The 18,779-nt window shown below is 50.7% G+C and overlaps 1 protein-coding gene across 1 annotated transcript in view; it reads right to left on the minus strand.

The window, feature by feature from the left end:
• Nucleotides 1-10,962, minus strand: part of GAD1 (glutamate decarboxylase 1) — a gene marked incomplete at its 5' end in the record, with an annotated part of 28,938 nt that extends 17,976 nt beyond the window's left edge. Inside the window, 5 exons of the mRNA XM_080347064.1 lie at nucleotides 104-194; nucleotides 2,761-3,003; nucleotides 3,775-3,933; nucleotides 9,105-9,167; nucleotides 10,893-10,962. Coding sequence (XP_080203190.1) covers nucleotides 104-194; nucleotides 2,761-3,003; nucleotides 3,775-3,933; nucleotides 9,105-9,167; nucleotides 10,893-10,962 — 626 coding nt within the window. The remainder of the gene's footprint in view (nucleotides 1-103; nucleotides 195-2,760; nucleotides 3,004-3,774; nucleotides 3,934-9,104; nucleotides 9,168-10,892) is intronic.
• Between the last annotated feature and the right edge of the window lie 7,817 nt (nucleotides 10,963-18,779).

Here is an 18,779-nt window from a genome sequence, read left to right on the forward strand (position 1 = left end):
TTTAAAGGAGAATATTATACACGTCTATGACAACACATGTGTACCATGATAGATGGTAGCTCCTCTGAGCACCAGTCACAAATGCTGACAAGACACTGCTTACATGTTTGTGTTAGCAGTTGACGTCAGCCACTCCCCAGCCAAGCCAATGATGTCCAGTCCTGTAGACAGCTGATTGAAAAAGCGAGGGTGACCTGGAAAGAGAATTGAGAGCAACTTAAAACAACTCCACCGGTGTCTTTCAGGTTTCAGTTTTAAACTGTTCAACTATCCTGACAAAACCACAGTTTTACACTCACAACACACTTGCAGCCAAGTTTTCAAAGCAAGTTCATGTGGAGACCGTCAACCAACATTCGCAAATGTCTTGTTAGAAACTGGGAAAATAGCTTTGGAGAGAGCTCCTCTGCAGAATCATTAAAGTTTATATTAAAAAAAGAGAACCTCAGAGCCAGCTGAGCCTGTGCAACACCTCCGGAGCCTGTGCAAGGACTCAGAGCGGCCCATCTCCCGAGGCGGTTCCCACCGCTTCCCCCCGCACCCTCCTTGACAGCACCGTGGAGGTCGGGGGCCGTGGGCAGGGGCGATACTTGGCAGCAACAACTTGCAGGTGCTGGGGTCATTTGTATTTGAATGGAGAAAGAAAGGAAGGCTCACCCGCTGGTCAGGAGGCTGCGGGCAGAAGGGAGGGGTACGGGGGAGCCTGCGCGGCCACAGAGCGTCGTGTTGCGGGGTTTCGGTGGGAAACGTCCCCTCGCGGCTGAGAGCCCCCCAAGAGCCCGTCGTCACGGGCATTTTCCCCATATGGTTTAAAAGCCGGGGTTCACCTCACAAGCATAGGCTTTGCTATCAAACCGAAGTCGATCATAATCCTGTGTTTCAGCCCAACGTTTATAAGCAATAAGCCCCGCTATTGGGGATCTACTTTTCCAGCATGAAGAGATTAAATTCCTAACAAACGATGACGGACTTTGAGGTCAAGGTGTCATGATTTAGCCCTTATCTCTGCTCTCTTGGGAAAGGACGCGCAGAGAACACGCTGGGGACAGCCCAGCCCGAGAGTGGGGGCCAGAGCTCGACGCCCGGAGGGACTCTGTCATGTCGCATTTAGCTCAACACAGGGAACATCAGCATCTTATGACATAAAGAAATAAATGTAATTCTGCTCCGAGCAATGTCAACGGGAACCTTTTTGGAGTGATGCGCACACGCCCTGAAGAGGAGGCTGCCGCGGAAATCGGCGAAATAGGGAGGGGAAGCGGCTCAGGGCTGTAGCCCAAAGCTATCACCATGGCTTAGCTATTTGCTTTGCAAATGGGCATTTCTCTCCCTTGTCATACCACGCAGTTTGGGAAGTTAATTTAAGAGACATTTCACTGGCCTCCTAAAGCTATTAGCAAGCCTTTGACTCCTCAGGCTGAGCTGCAGATTCAGCCACTCTGGCTTAAAAGGGAGAGTCACCTGGAGTGAGAGCGTGAGCCCTTGGAGCCCGGGAAGCCAGGGTGGGTGTCCTGGAGCGTCACACAGCCCGAGCAGCTCTTCTTTAAAGCTGCACCAAGTACTGCTTTGAACTGAGCTTGTGTCTGATCGGAGATCAGTATCTCAGCTCTCGGGGAAAGGTACTGCCGGTCCCGCAAAAGCTCCAAGGGAGGCTGGGGTGAGCGGAAGAGGGTGCTCGAAATCCCGGAGCAATCAAAAGCGGAATAACAGTGTAAGCACATCACCACAGTGACTCCTGCTTTGCTGTTGACCACCTGTTCAACAACTCACGGGTCTGGGCTTGAAATACGCTTTGAATAAAGGCACAAAATCAAAATATTCCTCTGGTATTCTTGAATAAATCAAACCACCAGGTAAATGGGAAAAGACAGGAAGCTAGCCACCACATTTGTTGTCAAGATTTTGTTCCTTGAATGTGCTGCGCTGGGTTTTCACAGCTGCACAACTAAACAGAGGAAAAAGCAGCGCCCCGTCCTTCAGGAGCCACTGCCCGCAGCTGCCCAGCCAGGGGCTGTCGGATGAAGAGCCTAGCCGAAGCCGGCTGCTCGCCGGGCAGCACTCTGCAGCGCTGGTGCAGGACTGGGGAGAGCAGGCACGCTCCCTTATCGCTCTAGTTCCTGACCTGCTTGGGTACGGACAGCAATAAGGGCTTATCTCCAGCCGAGCTTTCTGCTGATACAGATGCACAACACTTCAGGCCAAACAGTCCAAATGAGCACAGTGTCTCCTCTAGAGCCTGAGTACGGTTCACCCAGTAAAAGTGATTATAAACGGGCATTTCTATCCGATTCAGAAGGACCTGGACAGGCAGGGCTTCTGGGTAATGGGCTGAAATCCACAGGGTTCCTTTATTGATGATTCCTAGGATTTCAGTCTCTTTTTCATTAAACGTCTGGTGAACATAAAGAAGAAAAACTGCAAATTCAGTGTCATTTATGCCCTCATTTACCTAATGATATTGCTCCCTGGAGATACAGACAGCTCGCATTTCATCAAGTGAAAGAGATTACGTCTTAAAAACTTGTTTCTGGGCTCCACAAACAGCATCGAACCTGCCCGCCAGGGACATATGAAGCATCAATAACTGAAGTCTCTGAGCAGAGACATTTCCAGCGCCCACAGACAGCCCTGGAGCAGAGCCTCCTGGGAGGCAGAGTCGAGGGTGTGGACTTACCTCTGTGGGCTCAAGCCTGCTCACCTCACCGTGGACCAGAAAAAAAGCCCCAGGAGGGACTCTTCAAGTAGTGTGCGAGTACCTACCTGTCCTCACTCCGTATTTCAGCGTGTCCCGGCAGTCCACCAGGATCTGCTCCAGAGACTCGGGGTTGTCTGAGAGCTCCAGGTTAAAGCCCTCCATGCCCTCCAAGAGCTGGTGTGGGTGGTGGAAGTCCAGCACTTTAGTAGATCTGTCAAACGTTTTCTTCACGTAGTTGAGAAGGATGTCCACGACCTCCAGCAGGAACTGCATGGTCTGCTCCTCGCCATTCTTGGCGGGCAGCAAATCTGTGGGGCAAACCAGCCGTCAGCGCCTGCTTTAGGAGCTAGAGGCGGAGATGAATCAGCCCCGGCCACCTGCAGCAACCCCCAGGACCCAGAAGCCGTGGTCCCGGCGCAGCCTTGCTGTGGCGGGGCAGGCGCCCAGCCCCGAGCCGCCCCGCTCGCTCCCTTTGCTCCCCGGCGAGTGCTACTCGCCGCTACCCTCGGGGGTGCCGGCCCCTCTCGCTCGGTGAGGAAGGGCGAGCCCAGGTCGCCCACGGAAACAGAGACGGCACCTCCGAGGCACCCCGGCCAAGAGCACCCACCTCTAACGCCGTGGGGCGCACTCACCTCCCGGGGACCAAGAGCACCCCAAACCCGCACCTGCCTTTCTGCAAATCTTCCGTGCCCCCATCCCGTGACGGGATTGATTTCCCCTTCCCAGTCTCATTGTCAATGGCCCTGTACCAACAACCACGAACCGTTTCATTGCTGTTTTACTGAGGAGGAAATAAAAAAATAAATTGCTCTCCTCCCGGAGGCTGGATCTGGAGTCATCCCCGAAGTACCGCTGGAGCTGAGCTGCAGAGGATCAACCCTAAGTAAGTAAAATTGCATTTCGGGAAACTTGTACACATTGCCATTGCTGTTCTCAGCAAACACACACACAGAACGGCCTTCAAAAACAACCAAGCAAAAGCACGGTCTGAATGTGGCTGCACTTCCACGGGAGGCGAGGTCAGACTAGTAAAGGACGTGCCCGAGCTGGAGCAAGCAGAAGCTATAAAGAGCATTTACCTCTGGCATACAAATTGGAGAAGTCTGTCTCGGTGCGCCGGAACCTGGATTCCTTCTCGCTGTTCTCGCATGCCAGCAGGTTCTTGGAGGACTGTCGTTCCTTCAGGGAGCTGACGATCCGGCCCTTGTCTTCCAAGCTGTTGGTCCTTTGCAGGAACCCTACATTGTTATTGCAAGGTGCACAGGTCAGAGTTTTCTCACTTGCCAACATGTTTAGAAATATCTAAAGCAGCTCTCTACACAACAGTTCAAAGTGGTGTTGGCTCTGGATCTGACTAATGGGGTCAGGAACAAGAGTATTTATGGGGATTATTTGCCTCCAGGAGGGAGAGCTCAAAATGCCATCAACTGCAAAAACCCAGTCATGCAAAAACTAAATTTTCGTCATTTAGTGCAGTGGTAAATTCTTATTAAGTCGATCAGACAGATTCCACTTCAGTAATCAGCCACTGGAAGAGAGTTCAGCATGAGTCAATGCTATTTCAGCCTGCAGGCGAAGTTTATGGACCCAGCAGACAGGGGCAATGATGTATGATTAAAATCAGGGCCACTTTTAGTTCTCCTCCTGGTGCTCTCACGCACAAAAGGCATGAGAACAAGCAGACATTCTGGAATAGCTGTCCTGAGAGCACCAGAGCTCTAAAGACTCCGGTAGCACTCATCAACCCCACTTTCCTGTTATCAGTACGTACCGGCACGTGTCTAGGAGTTGCGGATTTTCCACCTGAAAAGATGCTTTGCTACTAATACTAATCACCTCCGGGGTCTCCAGGAACACCGCTCTCACCAGAGACGCTGCCCTGGCGCCCAGGACCCGCTCACAACTGCTGTTGTTACCTGCAACGGCATTAATAAATCCCCTACCCCCAAGAATTAACGGCAGTGGGCGTCACGCAGGGCCCGTGGCGAGTAATGAGACCCATCTACTTTAACAAGGCTGGAGAAACAATTAATTTCCAGGATTTTATCCATTAAATCCACGCCCGCTAAAACAAGCGAAGTGTTGGGTTTGTTGTTATTAACAAAAACATCGGATTTTGACCTCCCAGGCTGCAGCGAGGAGATGGTACGGCAGCGCCAGCCTCCTTTTTCCTTTCTTTCTTTCCTTTTAAAACAAGTAACAATTGAAACAAAGGCTCGTCGCGGCTGGAGATATCCGCCAGAGAGGAGGACTTTGCAGGGAGGAACACCAATGCTGTAACTTGCTCACCCACGTCCCTCGACGTCGCTTCCCTTCAGTGCCCTCAGCTTTCCGTCCACGCCTCCACGCTCTCTGGAGCCCCGCCGGCGAACCGGGGCGACGGGTTCCTCCTGCCGGGCCCCCCGCAGCATGAGCAGGACCAGGGGGCTGCAGTCCCTGTCCTGCAGCCCCTTCTGCATCAGTCGGACACCCAAACGAGCCTCCAAGAGGGCTGTTGGCAGGCAGGTTTGTCAAGCCCATACTTTCAGCGAACACCTCACGTTTTGCCTTTTAATACTGATCTTCTACTCATTGTTTTCTTTCTATGATGCTTTTAGGAATACAAGTTATACGAGAAAGAAAAAAAAAAAAACCTACTTAAGGGAAATCCTCTTTGTGCACAAGTCAAGAGTAGCTGTCCAGGATCGATAACTGATTTTTTTCCTGCTTTTAACTGTCCTTGCAGCCATCACCAGCTCCTCCAACAGCTAGGTGCTATTCGCCTGCTCAGTAGGTGCAGCAGCGGATACCAAAGTAGGGACAGTCTAGACTGAACCCCGCAGCGGTCCTCTTTCCCCAGGTCCTGTGGCTTCGATTTGCTTTATTTTTCCACTCGTCTTTCTTCTAGGCTCTCGGTGGTGATGCTCAGTGGAAGAGTTACGTGAGAAGAAACGTCTGTAAGAACGGCAGCGCTTCGCCGGGAGCCTTGCTCCCCGCCGCACAACTGCCGCTCTTCTCCGCGTGCAGACACACGTCCCTCGGAGGCTCCGGTGGGAAAGAGGGGGCAGCGAATTAATAACCAAGAAAGGCTGCAGTTGCCTCCCGTTCGGCTGGCATCGGGCTCAGAGAGGCCGAGGCTTCGCTGAAGTGTCTGTCCTAACCAGAGCCGAGCCAGGGCGGCAGTGAGAGCACACCGGGGACACGAAGCTCAGTCCTTGCCCAAACGAGTTCGCGACGGTTCTTCCCTGAGGGGGTTCCCTGGTCCCGTTATTATGTTTGGAAGACGGCGGCGGGGAACAGCTGGGGCTCGGAGCGGCTTCGCCCGGGGCCTGTCAGCGAGGTGCCCGCAGGGCTGCGCGGCCGCGCGTCGGGCGGCTCGAGGGCGGAGATTAAAAAACCAAAACGGCAGGAACTTGCTGCCGCCCGGCATCAGGTCATCTGGCTGTACACAACGTGTAATTCGCCCAGGTCATGACAGCATCTCACGGACCTGGAGCATCCGGTGCGCGGGGGAGCCCGCTGCTTTGGAGCAGCCGGACCCTCTTGCTCTTAGAGCTCTTCGAGCTCTCCTCCCGGGAGGGAGCAGGACAGTCCTCAGCGCCGACCTGCGTTCCAGGCTGCCGGGAAGCGCAGCATCCTGGCTTCGACGGCTGCTTCCACGCCCGGGGAAAGTGCATGATTACAGTAAACCTTTCGTCTGTACCTACTTTAAAAGTAAGGTCGGTGTAGGAAAGATGCAGCAAGTAGCGGTGAATGAAACAGCGTCTGCGCTGCTTCTTCTGTAGCAGCGGAGAGCGCAGCCTTTCCCAGCAGCAGCTCCTTCCCGCAGGTGCTCCACTGGCAGGTGTTTTCGTTGATGCACTTTAAAAGACCGAGTTTTTAAAACCCGAATAAGACCAGACTGGAGAGGACTCTTTGTCCGCAACGTGACTACAAGTCCATCGTTATTTCACAACAGGCCACGCACAAGGCAGTCGTGTGAACGTACCTCGGCCTCGCCGCCCTGCAGGGACCTCATCTTCCGAGGCAGAGACATCCCGGCCGGGTCCCAGCCCACGCCGTGCCGTCGGTCAGTGCCCGTCACTGGCGGCTCCAGGAGATGCTGGTTCCCTCCATGGCCGGAGGATTCAGCACCGCCTGCGTGACTTGGCAACATAAATCTCTCTGACTCCGGAGACCAGCTGAGTTCTAACTTAAACGTCTGCTGTGGAAATCGCAGTCTCCCGCGTTGCTCGCTGGGCTGGGAATCATCAGCTGGCTGGGGCCGGGACACACTTGAGCTGTTTCACCATGTTGAGTATTTCCACTGGTGCCAAGGAAATGTTAGCAGGATCGTTCCCAGCAGCCGTATATAAGTGCCGAGGTGGGAGTGAAAGGTGTAGCATGCCACTCCAGACACAAGGGAAAATCTTCCCATACTTCACCCGCCGTGACAGTTCATGAAACAGATTTTTTTTTCTTTTCTTTTTTTTTTTTTTTTTTTTTTGTGGATGTGGATAGAGACGAAGAGCACGGGGGTGTGGCAGCGGCAGGGCTCTTTTCATGCGGTGGCTTTCAACCAGAGGGGAAAGAAACTAATCCTTAAATCGGTTAGTTGTTCGAGAAGAAATGACATACGTATTCGATACTTAATTACTGAAAATGTCAAACACATAATATACTGCACAGGTGGAAGAAACGACTCATTGTTCAAGATCTGCCTTCTCTCTGAGCTCCACCCTTATTTAAAGTTTTCATTCTAAATCAATCGATATCTGTGGGAGACACGGAAAGAACAATTCCGAGCCGCCTGTTTTACTACATAGTTTTGTGACTGCATGATATTTAGGGTCCAGAATGACGTCTTATGAAGGGTAAGGAGGAGCGGATATCATCTGTAATAGCCAAACGTCAACTTGTTCAGCATGTTTAATTAGGATTCTTGGCAACCTTAATACTTCACATATTTACAAAGGCAGCCTTCCCCTCTGTCTTTGTGAAGGTGTTAGATTCAAGTGGGAGGGCTTATACGAGCCAAAACAGTGGTCGCGATCGAATCCGATTATTGTGAATCACTGTCACTTTTCGGGGTATATTTTTCGTGTAAAACAGAAAAAAAGCCAGAAAAGGAAATCCGAGCACCAAACCCGAGCCAAAAATACAACGGCTCTGCTTGTTTTGAACTCCCTTCACAAAGCCTCTACTATACTCTTCTCAAACCCAAAATGGTGGGATATTGCATTCTCAGTGCATTTGATCGCATTGAGAAAAGCAGCGCTGTCCCTCTGTAACCCCGGTAGTCTAGCAACACGGAACAAGCCTAACGGTGCGTTACTTTATCAGTTCTGCTTGCCGGGCTAAATTAAAATGATGATGAAAAAGCCCATCTCTCCAGCCACTGAAGGGGCTGGTAGGGAAACGCTCCATTAAATCCAGATCAGGAGCTATTTATAGAACTAAGCGACTACTCGTTAATGTCGCCTGCGGGTACCAATGAAACCTCTAATAGACACAGGGCTAAACATTCTTACCCTGATTCTTTTTCAGTCCAAACTTCCAGGTAACAAAATACTTAGCTAATGAGCTTTAACCAGGCAAGTAGGGCAAGAATTTTAAATATATCATTGTTTTGAAAAAAAGGCCCGTTTCTCCCACGAAATAATTTCCCATCCCCTAAAAAAAAAAACAGAGGTAGCTGGGGAAAATGGGAAATAATTTTAATTGACAAGGGGCACAGGCTAAGCAGAACGACTCTCGCCATCAGCAAATTAAGATTTGATTGTTTGTCTCCGAAAGCGAAGGCCCTATTGAGAAACCTGGAGAAGGAAGACAGCTTGTTATCTGCAAATGAATCTCTTGCTATAACGTTGTGATCTGATTGTGCATTTGTTTCCCTTCTTGCATTTCATGTGCCTGCGCGCTGACTGGCTGCCAGCGCTATCTTACCAGCCCAGCAAGCTGACGAATTGCTCTTTAATAAGACTCTCGTTAATCTTTTTCCCCCAGGAGATCCGTATTTTCCAGTCAGATAAGGTTGAAAAATTTCAGAGAGCGAGAGATGGCCAAACTCTCCGCTCGTTCCTCGCCGCCAGCCTCCCCGGCGGGCGCTGCGCTCCCCGCACGGGGGGCGGCCGGCGCCTGCACACCCCGGTTTATGTCAGGAGGGGCGGCATGGACCGCAACCGTCCCTCCCGCGGCGGACAAGGCCTCTGCCAACGCAAACCGAAGGGAGGGCACCGCGGCCGGTATCAGCGGCGAGTCGGAGCGCGGAGACGCCGTACGGCCGGCAGGGGGCGCCCAAGGCCGCTGTCCGGAGCGAGGGGATCGGTCGGCGCTGCCCCCGGAGGTGGTGGGACCCGCCGCGGGACTGCCCCGGGCCCCGGCGGAGGTTACGCGCGCCGCGAAGAGTGGGTGCGTTTGGGGTCGTACGGCGAGGAACGGGGGGACTTACCGCATATCTTCAGCCCGATCTTCCTGGTGCACCCGTGAGCCACGCCGCACCACGAGTCGTAAGCTAGAAGAAAGGGCAGAGTCGTTCCCTTGGGGCGGCGTATCTCCCCGGCCGCCCCCTCTGTCTCCTGCACAGCCCCCCGCGGGTGGCGCCGCAGCGTGCCGGGCGCGGGGCAGCTGAGGCTCAGGTGACAGCGAGGTGACAGGCTGGCCCGTAGAGAGGAGGGGGAAAGGCACCAGGGACCCGAACATCTAATAATTTACTGGCGGGGCTCCAGGGAAGTGGCAGCTTAAAATAAAGTGGCATGAAATGGGGTCACATAAGAGATCAGGAATTAATTGGGTGAAAAATAGTATTTGACTAGATGATCGGACTTGCGTGACTAAGCCTCGGCCGGACTGGCGAGTCACCGACCGTCGCACTAGAGACGCCCCCGGCCCGGCCACCCCCGCAACACCCCTGTGCCCCCGCCGCGGCCCCCTACATAGCGGCCCTCCATCCTCTGACCCTGCACGCATGAGGAAACATCTCCGAGAGACTCCGAAGCAGGGGCAGAGCCGGAGGCGCGACCGCACCGACGGAGGGGACAGGCTCCTTCCCAGTCCTGGTGAGCCGCGGCTCTGCCACGCCCCGGTCGGCTCCACTGAACCTGGGGGCGGCGGGAAATAAAGGCCGAGACTGAGATGGAGGGGGAGTCGGCTTCTGCCCAGGGCACAGCCGAGCCTCTGAGGCCCCTCGTCCGCGGCCCCGGGGAAGGAGAAGCAGAGAAGGCGCCCCGGCGCTCCCAGCCGAGCGGAGGAGCTATCTCGGCGGGGACGCTGCCTGTGTTTGCAGGCGGGGAGCCCCGGGCGGGCAGGGCGGGCTGCTGCTGTCAGAGGTTATCTCAATTTTAGCCGCGCTGCCAGTTAATTCGATTTCTGCGTGTGACACCTCAGCCGAAGGCAGCAGTGTCTGTCACTCCTGCCTAGAACAAGACCCGGTGCTACCTTTTTCCCGCTCCCCTGTTCCTTCCAGTTGCAGAATAATGACAATAATGACTCCGATGCTCGTGCCTCATAGCCCTTTCAGGATAAAAGCTATTCCCCACTTTGCTGTGCCTGACAACCTTTCATTTCTTACTGTTGCCCGCTCTTTGTCTCTGGTGCTTTATAGCATCGAGACTCTTTTTTGTTTATTTTCGGTAGGCGACAGTCTGAATTGCCTGGCAGGGCTATAAACTGATTCTCTATCCACCTGCAGCAGCCTCAGCTTCCCACTCACACCTCAATAACTCAAGGCGAATTTCGAGCAATTAGGAATACAAGGCTTTGAAAAGCTACAATTAGCATCCAAATTTCCCTTGATTACAGGCTTCAGCGTAGGCTGAAAGGAAGCTGCAGCATTAGCATTTATAAAATGTAAGCGGGGGGGAACACCCACTTTAAGCCACTGGTATAAGTTCGCCCTTTAACCGATTCATTTTCTCTACACCCGTTTCAACAACCCGTGGGGTTTTTTTGCCATCTGGGGTTTTAAGTTTATTGTCTAAATACTCAAATGTGGCTGTAAGACAAAGGCAGCGCTGGCCGCTGAGGTGGGCTTTTCCTCCCAGCGTTTTATTCACCACAGACCCACCTCTCCCTCTCCCACTAGAATATGGTTTCTTTGTGTAGAGCACTTTCCGCACCTTGCTTAACGGCGCCGAACAGGGCTTCACGGATTTATGGTTTTGTTTCGAAATTGATCTTTCCAAGCCTAGGTGGAGAAAGCCTCCAAAATACTTTCAACGAGGAAAATATTAAAACCTACTTGTGGGTCGTAAATTAGTTGGGGTGGGGTCCGGAGCGTCGTTGGAGGACGAGGGAGCGGAGGCAGCCATCCCTTTAGTAAAGCCCCAGTCCTCAGAGCCTGGGTTTCTTCCGATATTCCTCTGGTGGTAGGCAGGAAGGAATTTGCTGGAAGGAAGAAAAGGCGGCTTTAGTAGTCTGGTCTCCAGGAGAACCGCACGGGAGTCCCGTCAAGAGGCTGGCAGTTTGCAGCCCGGCGTGAGGCGCGCAGGTCCCGGGGCGGCGACAGGACGGGCAGGGGCCGGCCGAGCCGGGGCCGCGGGGCTGGGCGCAAGCGGCGCGCCTGGAAAATGCCTCGACAGGCTGAAGAGCGAAATCGTCCCTTCGCTGGATGCCGAGGCGCTGCCCCCCGCGCCTGAATGATGGATTTAGCAGAGCATGAAGTCTATCGCAATTCTATCGGTGACCGCTGAGCAGGGCAATTATGTGGTTCGCGTTAAATGGAAACCATCGTGCAAAGCGGGCTTCGAAATTATCAGCCCAACCGACCTACAATCCCAAACAGAGCCCGTTTCTGTGTGTTATCATCCGATCCCCAAACACACGCCAGGCTACGCATTCAGGAAAGACTGAAAGACAAACCCTCGCCATCACAGAGGTGCATTTTGCCCAGGTCGAATGACAGGCGCCACATACATGTGTATTTGCACACACATGTTTCAGCAAATCGGGACCAGTACGTGCTCCAGCACTCTCTCGTGCCTGCGCTCGCTTTAGCGGCACAAATGGCAGGAGAAGGGATGTCTGTCTGGGGGAAGGAAGGTGCTGGACCAGCCATCGCTCCTTGCCAGATGTTCAGCTCCTTCCTGGGTGACACGGCGCTCCGAAAACCGATACAAGGTTGCTGGTCGAGAATTGCCGGGTCAGTGCCCTGCTTGTCTCTTTGTCCCCACGGTCACCTGCGATTTATTTTATTTCACTTGTAAAGAAAAAGAAGGTCACGGTAACGAACGAACGTTTTCTTTGTTAGCGGCTTTTTTCAAATCGGTAGCTACCGATTCATTTGCACTGCTGGGCGGATTTACGCCCGCGTGTAAAAGCAACGGATCAATGATTTCATTCGAAAACAGGTATTTCACTGCTTTTAAGAGGGAAAAGAAAACAACCATAAAGCAGAAGAGATTCTCTAGACAATGCCTGGAAGTGAAGTAACAGGTTAACACAATGTCCAAGGCGCTGGCTGTGTCAAAATACCCGTTATCCCTCTATAGGTACGACAGCGATCAAAATCGATTTTAGGATTAAAAAAAAAGGCAGCTTCAGATGCTGAAAGAGGTTCCTAAAGGTTTCAAAAATAAAATACGGTTTAGGGCAGACTTACCGATGGGGCGAGTGGACCACTCTTGCTGCCGGAGTCCAGGCAGGCAGGGCGACTCCAGCCCGAGAGCGACCTGCCGCTTATAAACTCCGCCAGAAACGACGTCGGAATACCAATCGCGCCGCGGAATTTAATGCGAGATGACCTTTTTTTCCAGAAGTGCTCGGATTTGCTTTTTTAAAAGCGTGAATCGCCGGTTGATCTGCTTCGACGCAGGCATGAGTCACAGGACTGCCGCCACCCCCTCCGCGCAGCTCCGCACGGGGGCTGGGGACCGCCGGGGCGGCCGGCTGGGGCGGGGAGGGCCGGCCCACCCAGCCCCGGTTGCCGCCGCCGGGGCGCTTCGCCCCGGGGTGGCGGGGCTGGCTCCCGAGGCGGCTGGGGCTGCCCAGCAGCGGCGGGGCCGGCAACACAGACAGGGGTTTCTGCTTTGCTAGTTGAGTCCCTTGTGCGGGCGACGCTGGAGGCTTTCCCTAGATCACGCTGGCCTGACCCGAGGTGGCCGGCTGCGCTAACACGTGGCAGAGCACCGCACACGGCAGCGTGCGGGCAGAGCCGACCGGGCCGAACACCCGCTCGCACCGTCCCTGCGACCTCGGCACTACCCCACGCAGGCTGCGGGCCACGAGTGGGTCCAGCCGGGTTCGTGTTAAAAGTAGCTTAGCCAAACCACGTCCGGTCGCTGTGCTGAGGTTCGGTGAGCCCGGCGGGCTCAGTTCGCTGTCCCCGCCACCAGCTGGGACCAGCAGCGCCCTCCACCCCTCTCTCCGGCAGAGGGTGGCAGAGGCACAGGCACCGCCGCGCTTTGTGTCTTCCCGGCCACAGGGAAACACCTGGATTTCTGTGACTTGCCCTCAGTACTGCTGTTAGATCACGAGTTCATATCAGACATCCTTTTGCTAAAACGAAAAATATTAAGACAAGATTTTTTCTTTTGTACCACCAATAAACCCACATCCGTGTTTCTTCACCCCACACCCCAAACATCGCAAACACTTTGCTGTGGTGAGCGTGGTGTTACATTTCGGCATGTCGTGGTAGCTACGCAGATGCCTAAACCAAACCCTTCTCACAAAGGCCCTGGGAGGAACCTGCAATGAGGCGGGAGGAGGGGAAACCGATTGAGCCAGGGGCTGCCGGCCAGCACAACGATAGGAGGGACATGTCCTTGGACTCAAGGGAAGAGCAAAAACTTACAAGTCCATTTTGGAAAGGAGATCGGCCGACTGACAGCATTAAGTACCCAAGACGATTGATTTGCCAGGCATGCCTACTGTCTAGGAACCAGACACGTAACAAAAACATCGACAGCTCAAAAGCTAGCTTTTAAACAGATCTCCAAAGGAATTAGCAGCCCTAGCTGACACGACCTTTTCCCATCTATTTCCCGCTATCCTTTTAAAAGTATTTTCAACCAATCGGACAAAATATTTGCCCAGTGCAGAGCGTGAGAAATAATAATATAACTGTAGCTATTTGTATTTTTAAACGTAAACAAACATTCATATGAAATCGTGACAGGATTGAAGTGCAAAGAGTCAACGAAAGATCACGCAAAGATCTAAGCAATCAGTCGCTGCAGTGTGCCACCCGGTTGGGTCTGTGCCTGACAGACACACTGAGTGTGCACTCATTCTTTCCCTTTTGACCTTCCAGAAATGCCTGTGTCTGGAGTAAATAGAAATGTTTTAACCTAAATATTTATGCCCTCGGAGAAGCCGAGGCCCGGCACGGGAAGGAGCCAGAAAATGAAGACCAGCGGGCTTCCCGCGGCACGCTGGAAATAAGAGTCGTTCCGGCACTCCGACGCCCCTGGCCCCGCTCAGCACCGCGGACAGTTCCCGCTCCGCACAGCCCCGGCCCCGGCGGCCCAGCGAGCACGCTGTCCGGCAAGGTCAGCGGCAGGGCCCGGGGGGGGAAGGAAGGGGCAGCAGCCCCGCACCAGCCCGGGCGGGTGTGCAACCCCGCTCTCTCCTGGACGGGCAGGAATATGTCGAAGCCGGACCCCACCGAGCCCGGCACCGCTCCCCCGGCCCTCCAGATGGCGCTGTATCTCAGCCCAGAGCCTCCGCAAGGCCGGCTTGCACAGAGCCCGGCTTGCACAGAGCCCGGCTTGCACAGAGCCCGGCTTGCACAGAGCCCGGCTTGCACAGAGCCCGGCTTGCACAGAGCCCGCCTGGGAGCGGTTGCGGCTGCTCGGAGCCTCTGCTGACGGAGGTCTCCTTCTCCTGGCCTTGGCAGCGACAGGAGAAGCGGGAGGAAGAAAATCCTGCGGCTCCGTGGGTCCCCCCCGCCTCGCTCCCCCTGCGCGGTTGTGCACCACTCAAGGACACGCTTGATAACTCGTTTGCAACAGACACCCTTAAAACTCCGACCTAAACCCAAACCACTCCAGCTCTGGAGGCTTCATTCACTATCCGCCACACCAAGACCTTTGAAACAGCCTTGCCAGTTGTACGTGCACAGGCGGGGCCACCCGGAGAGGTACCGGTTTCAGTGAGAGTTCCAAGCCCTCCCCTCCAGCTGTGCTGCCCGAGCTCTCTGCTCAGCCTCTTTGCTGTTCTCTTTGTCCGTGGGTCAGCCCACTTTCTGTGGCTATTGCTCGAGTGCACTGTAAGCACAGGTTAGAGGATCTCTTCGCAGGCTGAAGCCCCATAAGATGTGGCTTTTGCTTTGAACCCAGACGTTTACCAATGTGAAACACGCAGGAAAAAACACTGACCCACAGTATCAGCAAGGCAGCAGGATGCAGGTGTATAGTTCCCTTAGCTGAAGCTTGTAACCAGCACATCAGTTAGAACTCACTTAAAGAAGACAGACCATGGGGTATCTTAAGTTCACCTCCATCCACTAACTGGACATGCTAAAATATGAATCTTGAGTACCCCAGGTGGGCACAGGAACGAAAATGATACAATAAACATCTTTGGCAACAAAGACCAGTCAATGGTTATACAGCATTTGTAACTGTGGGCATATAAAAATGACTGTTGAGCAAAGAAAGATTGTGCTAGGAGCTGCATACAACATTTTAAGAGACAGGAGCACCTTCTGCCTACACTGTAAGAAGTTCATAATGTAACTACAAGTAAATGGAAAAGCAAATAGGGGAAAGGCACTGTGCCATATTTTTTCTTGTTGCTTCATAGTCTGAACTATAGTCATGTTATACATGCAATTATCTGCAGGAGGGGAAGTAAATTTGGCTTCTGGTGATTATTATCATTGCCATTTTTACCTCCAGGAGAGTTATCTCTCTGTTGCCTTTTAATTTGCATTTTGTTCAGCTTTTGAATATTCTAGTTGTTTGGGCCCAGGCATACTCTTTCCCTGAAAATGTATACAATAGTATGTATACTGTACATCTGTAATGTTCCTGAAATTGTGGTTTTGTATTTTTATCTTTGCAGCCTGTGATTCTTCTTATTTTTCTTTTTTTTTTTCCTTTAAATCACACAGTTATAATAATCTGTAATCCAGTATGTTATTACAAAATATTAATTGTATCAGGTACCTGTTTCTTGTCCCACCATTCCTGGTACACAATTATGTCTCATTTACCTATATCTTTGACAGAACAGCATAATTTAAATGGCAAATTTCCTTAACTCTTGACAAAGAAAAAATGGAAAACTGTTCAAAACTAAGTATATCAGAACTTTCCTGGCTATCATCTGCAGTGCTAAAAATATAGAGATAAACTACTATATAGCTGGGGAAAAAAAAAGAACGTGTCAAGAAAAAATAACATTTACTCTAATTATTTGGCCCTGTCCAGAAAATTCTACAAATGGAAATTTAGTGAAGACTATGGATTTATACTCCTATTCTACAGATAACTTTTGCTGTTTTATGGCTCTTGATAAAAATGTATGAAGGTAAGCACTATGTTTGCTTTGGGTTTTATGATCAGTCACTGATGTACCCCACTGTCCCATATTTAAGGATCATGTCCACCACTCAGATTTCAAAGACAGCTCAAGATGAGCTGCCAGCTAGAACATTTGGCACTGCTTTGATGAAGGGCATTTAGAAAAACTTAATCCAAAGCACATTGTTTTACATACTTTGTGGCTTCTTGTTTCAGGGTGTCCCCTTCCTGATCCATGCTGACACATGTTGCTGTCCATTTTTATCTGGTTCATCTGAAAAATATCCCAAAGAACAGCCCACATCCTGAAACAACAGCAGCAGCAAATCCCAACTCCCAATATCCCCAAGTAAACATGGAAGTAAGCAAAGAACCCCATTTACTTCCAAACTGTAACACAATAAAAGCCAACACAAAACCTTATTTATCTAGACAGATCAAATAAAACTACTTAAGTTGGAGAACTGCGATTTTAGCACCAAAAAATGATAACAATAGTGATAGTGCACCTATCTAGTCTCTTTCAGTTTTAGGGAATTGCAATTGTTTACCTTGTGTTTGAAATAAATTTTATTTCCTACCTCCCCCAATAATCCTGTAGAGCCAAGACAGCTAATGCTTGGATTTTCCCCTTGTGATACGTTGTTACAATTGTTATGTCTCACTGAGTTATATCTTTTTATCCCATAGGAGGGCATCAGTTTACAATGAGAACATTCAGTAATTTTAGTAATGCTGCTGCAGGAGATAATGCAGTTTGGCTCTCCAATCTCAGAATGAATTTGGAGAGCTGGACTCTGGGAATTTTTAATACATTATTTATTTAAATTAAGCATATTTCATAAAGAATCCTCAGAAAACAAGAAACATGGGCTTTTCTGCTACTTTTGAAAACACTTTTCAAATAATAACTTAGTCTCAGGTATAGGCTTTCCTAGGCCTCAGAAATTTTCGGGATCATTATAACTCTGAGCTTAACTCAGCTTTTAAATTTTTTTTTCCTTTCCCTCTTTTCTCTGTGGTGGGTAAATCAGGTTTTGCCTTGATAAGTTCTACTATTTCACTAGTACTGATCAGAGTGAAATGATGGTCTTCTGCAGCACCATACTGGAAATCCTTCACTCTTTTTGTATGTTTTTAGCTGCAATATTACAGAAATCAAAATAAAAAACTTGCCCTGATTGAAATTAAAGTGGTTTAAGCAGACAACCAACACCTAAATTTTGCAACAAGGTGCAAACATAGCACACAAATACAATCAGGATGATATGAACAGCTACAAAAATAGACAGCTGGCACACTGTACTCTCAGAACTCAGACACCAAGTTTGTCCACCAGAGAATACAGATGGGCAGGTAAGAAAAAACTGATTGATCTCTGGTGGACTGATTAGTTCGTATTCCCTAACCTAAGCAGATTTCATTAGCACTCTCACAATAAACAGATTCCTGTTTTGATGTAATGGAGGAGTGCATGAGCTTTAAATGAAGTCATCAGCTGTTACACTTGCATTTCTTTTCAGTATTAGTATGGAAGATTATGAAAGCATAGAGGGGCAATTTTAAGGAAAAAACACTTCTCCCAGATGAAGAGACTGATCAAGAGGTGATTCAAACTGAAGACATTGGCTCCCAGGCAGAAAAGTCAGATTAGAATTTTCATGTTACAGACATATATTCAGATCTACTTACGTAATAAATTCCTGTTCTCTACCTTGGCCCTTCAAAAATTCTCCGCAAGCCCACATTCACCTGACTTGTCTTGCTGGCATTTTGATAGCTGCACCAGAAGAAGATGACCACAGGAAAATGCAAAGCTGCTGTCATCTGGGGGGTTGTTAGCAACTCAGCACTAGAAAAAGAGACACAATGTAGTCATGCTATCTTTAACAGGTCATATTCAGCCACGAAAAAGTTTTTTGAAGTTTATGCACATCAGATAAAAAGCAGCACTGCTCTGAACAATGAATCAAGCATAACCTCCCTCTTTATAATCTTAAGGGACACTTAATGTTTGCCAGGGTTTAAAGGAAATGTCTGGAAAGGGATTCAAGAGAGCACTGGATAGTGCTATGGTCTCTGACAGGCCTGTTCTCTACAGGATAGGTAACAAGGCTACCTGCATTCCTCTCTGACTACAATGAGAGAACACCAACCTGGGACTTCACTCCTCAGCATTCTTCTAACAGTCATCTTTTCAAAGATTAATAATCTCTTTAAACAGAAGTCTAAACTAAACTACGCTGCTGCTAAACTGAGCTAACAACAATTCTGAAAGATTTGACAGATAGCCAGGTTCATGCTATTTGTGCCTTACAGAAAAGTTTAAAGTCAGACATGTAGTTCCACTGGCTTCTTCCTTCAGAGAAAATTCTACACAAAGGCTTTGGGGATCTAAAGACTGCAAAAAGACCAACACATAGCTCTTCTGGGTTGTAAAAGAGTCTAGAATCTCCCCCTCTGGTATCTGAAATGTCAGACCTGGAATTTGGCTTGTGTATTAGCGTCAATCAGCCCTCAACGCCTTCAGAGATTAATGCATCTAGAGGCAGGCTACATTAATGCTTACTAGAGGCAGGCTACATAAAGAGCTGCAACAGATTGCAGTCTGCAGTAAGAAAGACCAGCATAACTGCATTCTGGTTACTGTTTGGTAACAT

Source organism: Nesoenas mayeri, assembly GCF_963082525.1.
Source record: "Nesoenas mayeri genome assembly, chromosome: 6".
NCBI classification, from domain to species: Eukaryota; Metazoa; Chordata; class Aves; order Columbiformes; family Columbidae; genus Nesoenas; species Nesoenas mayeri.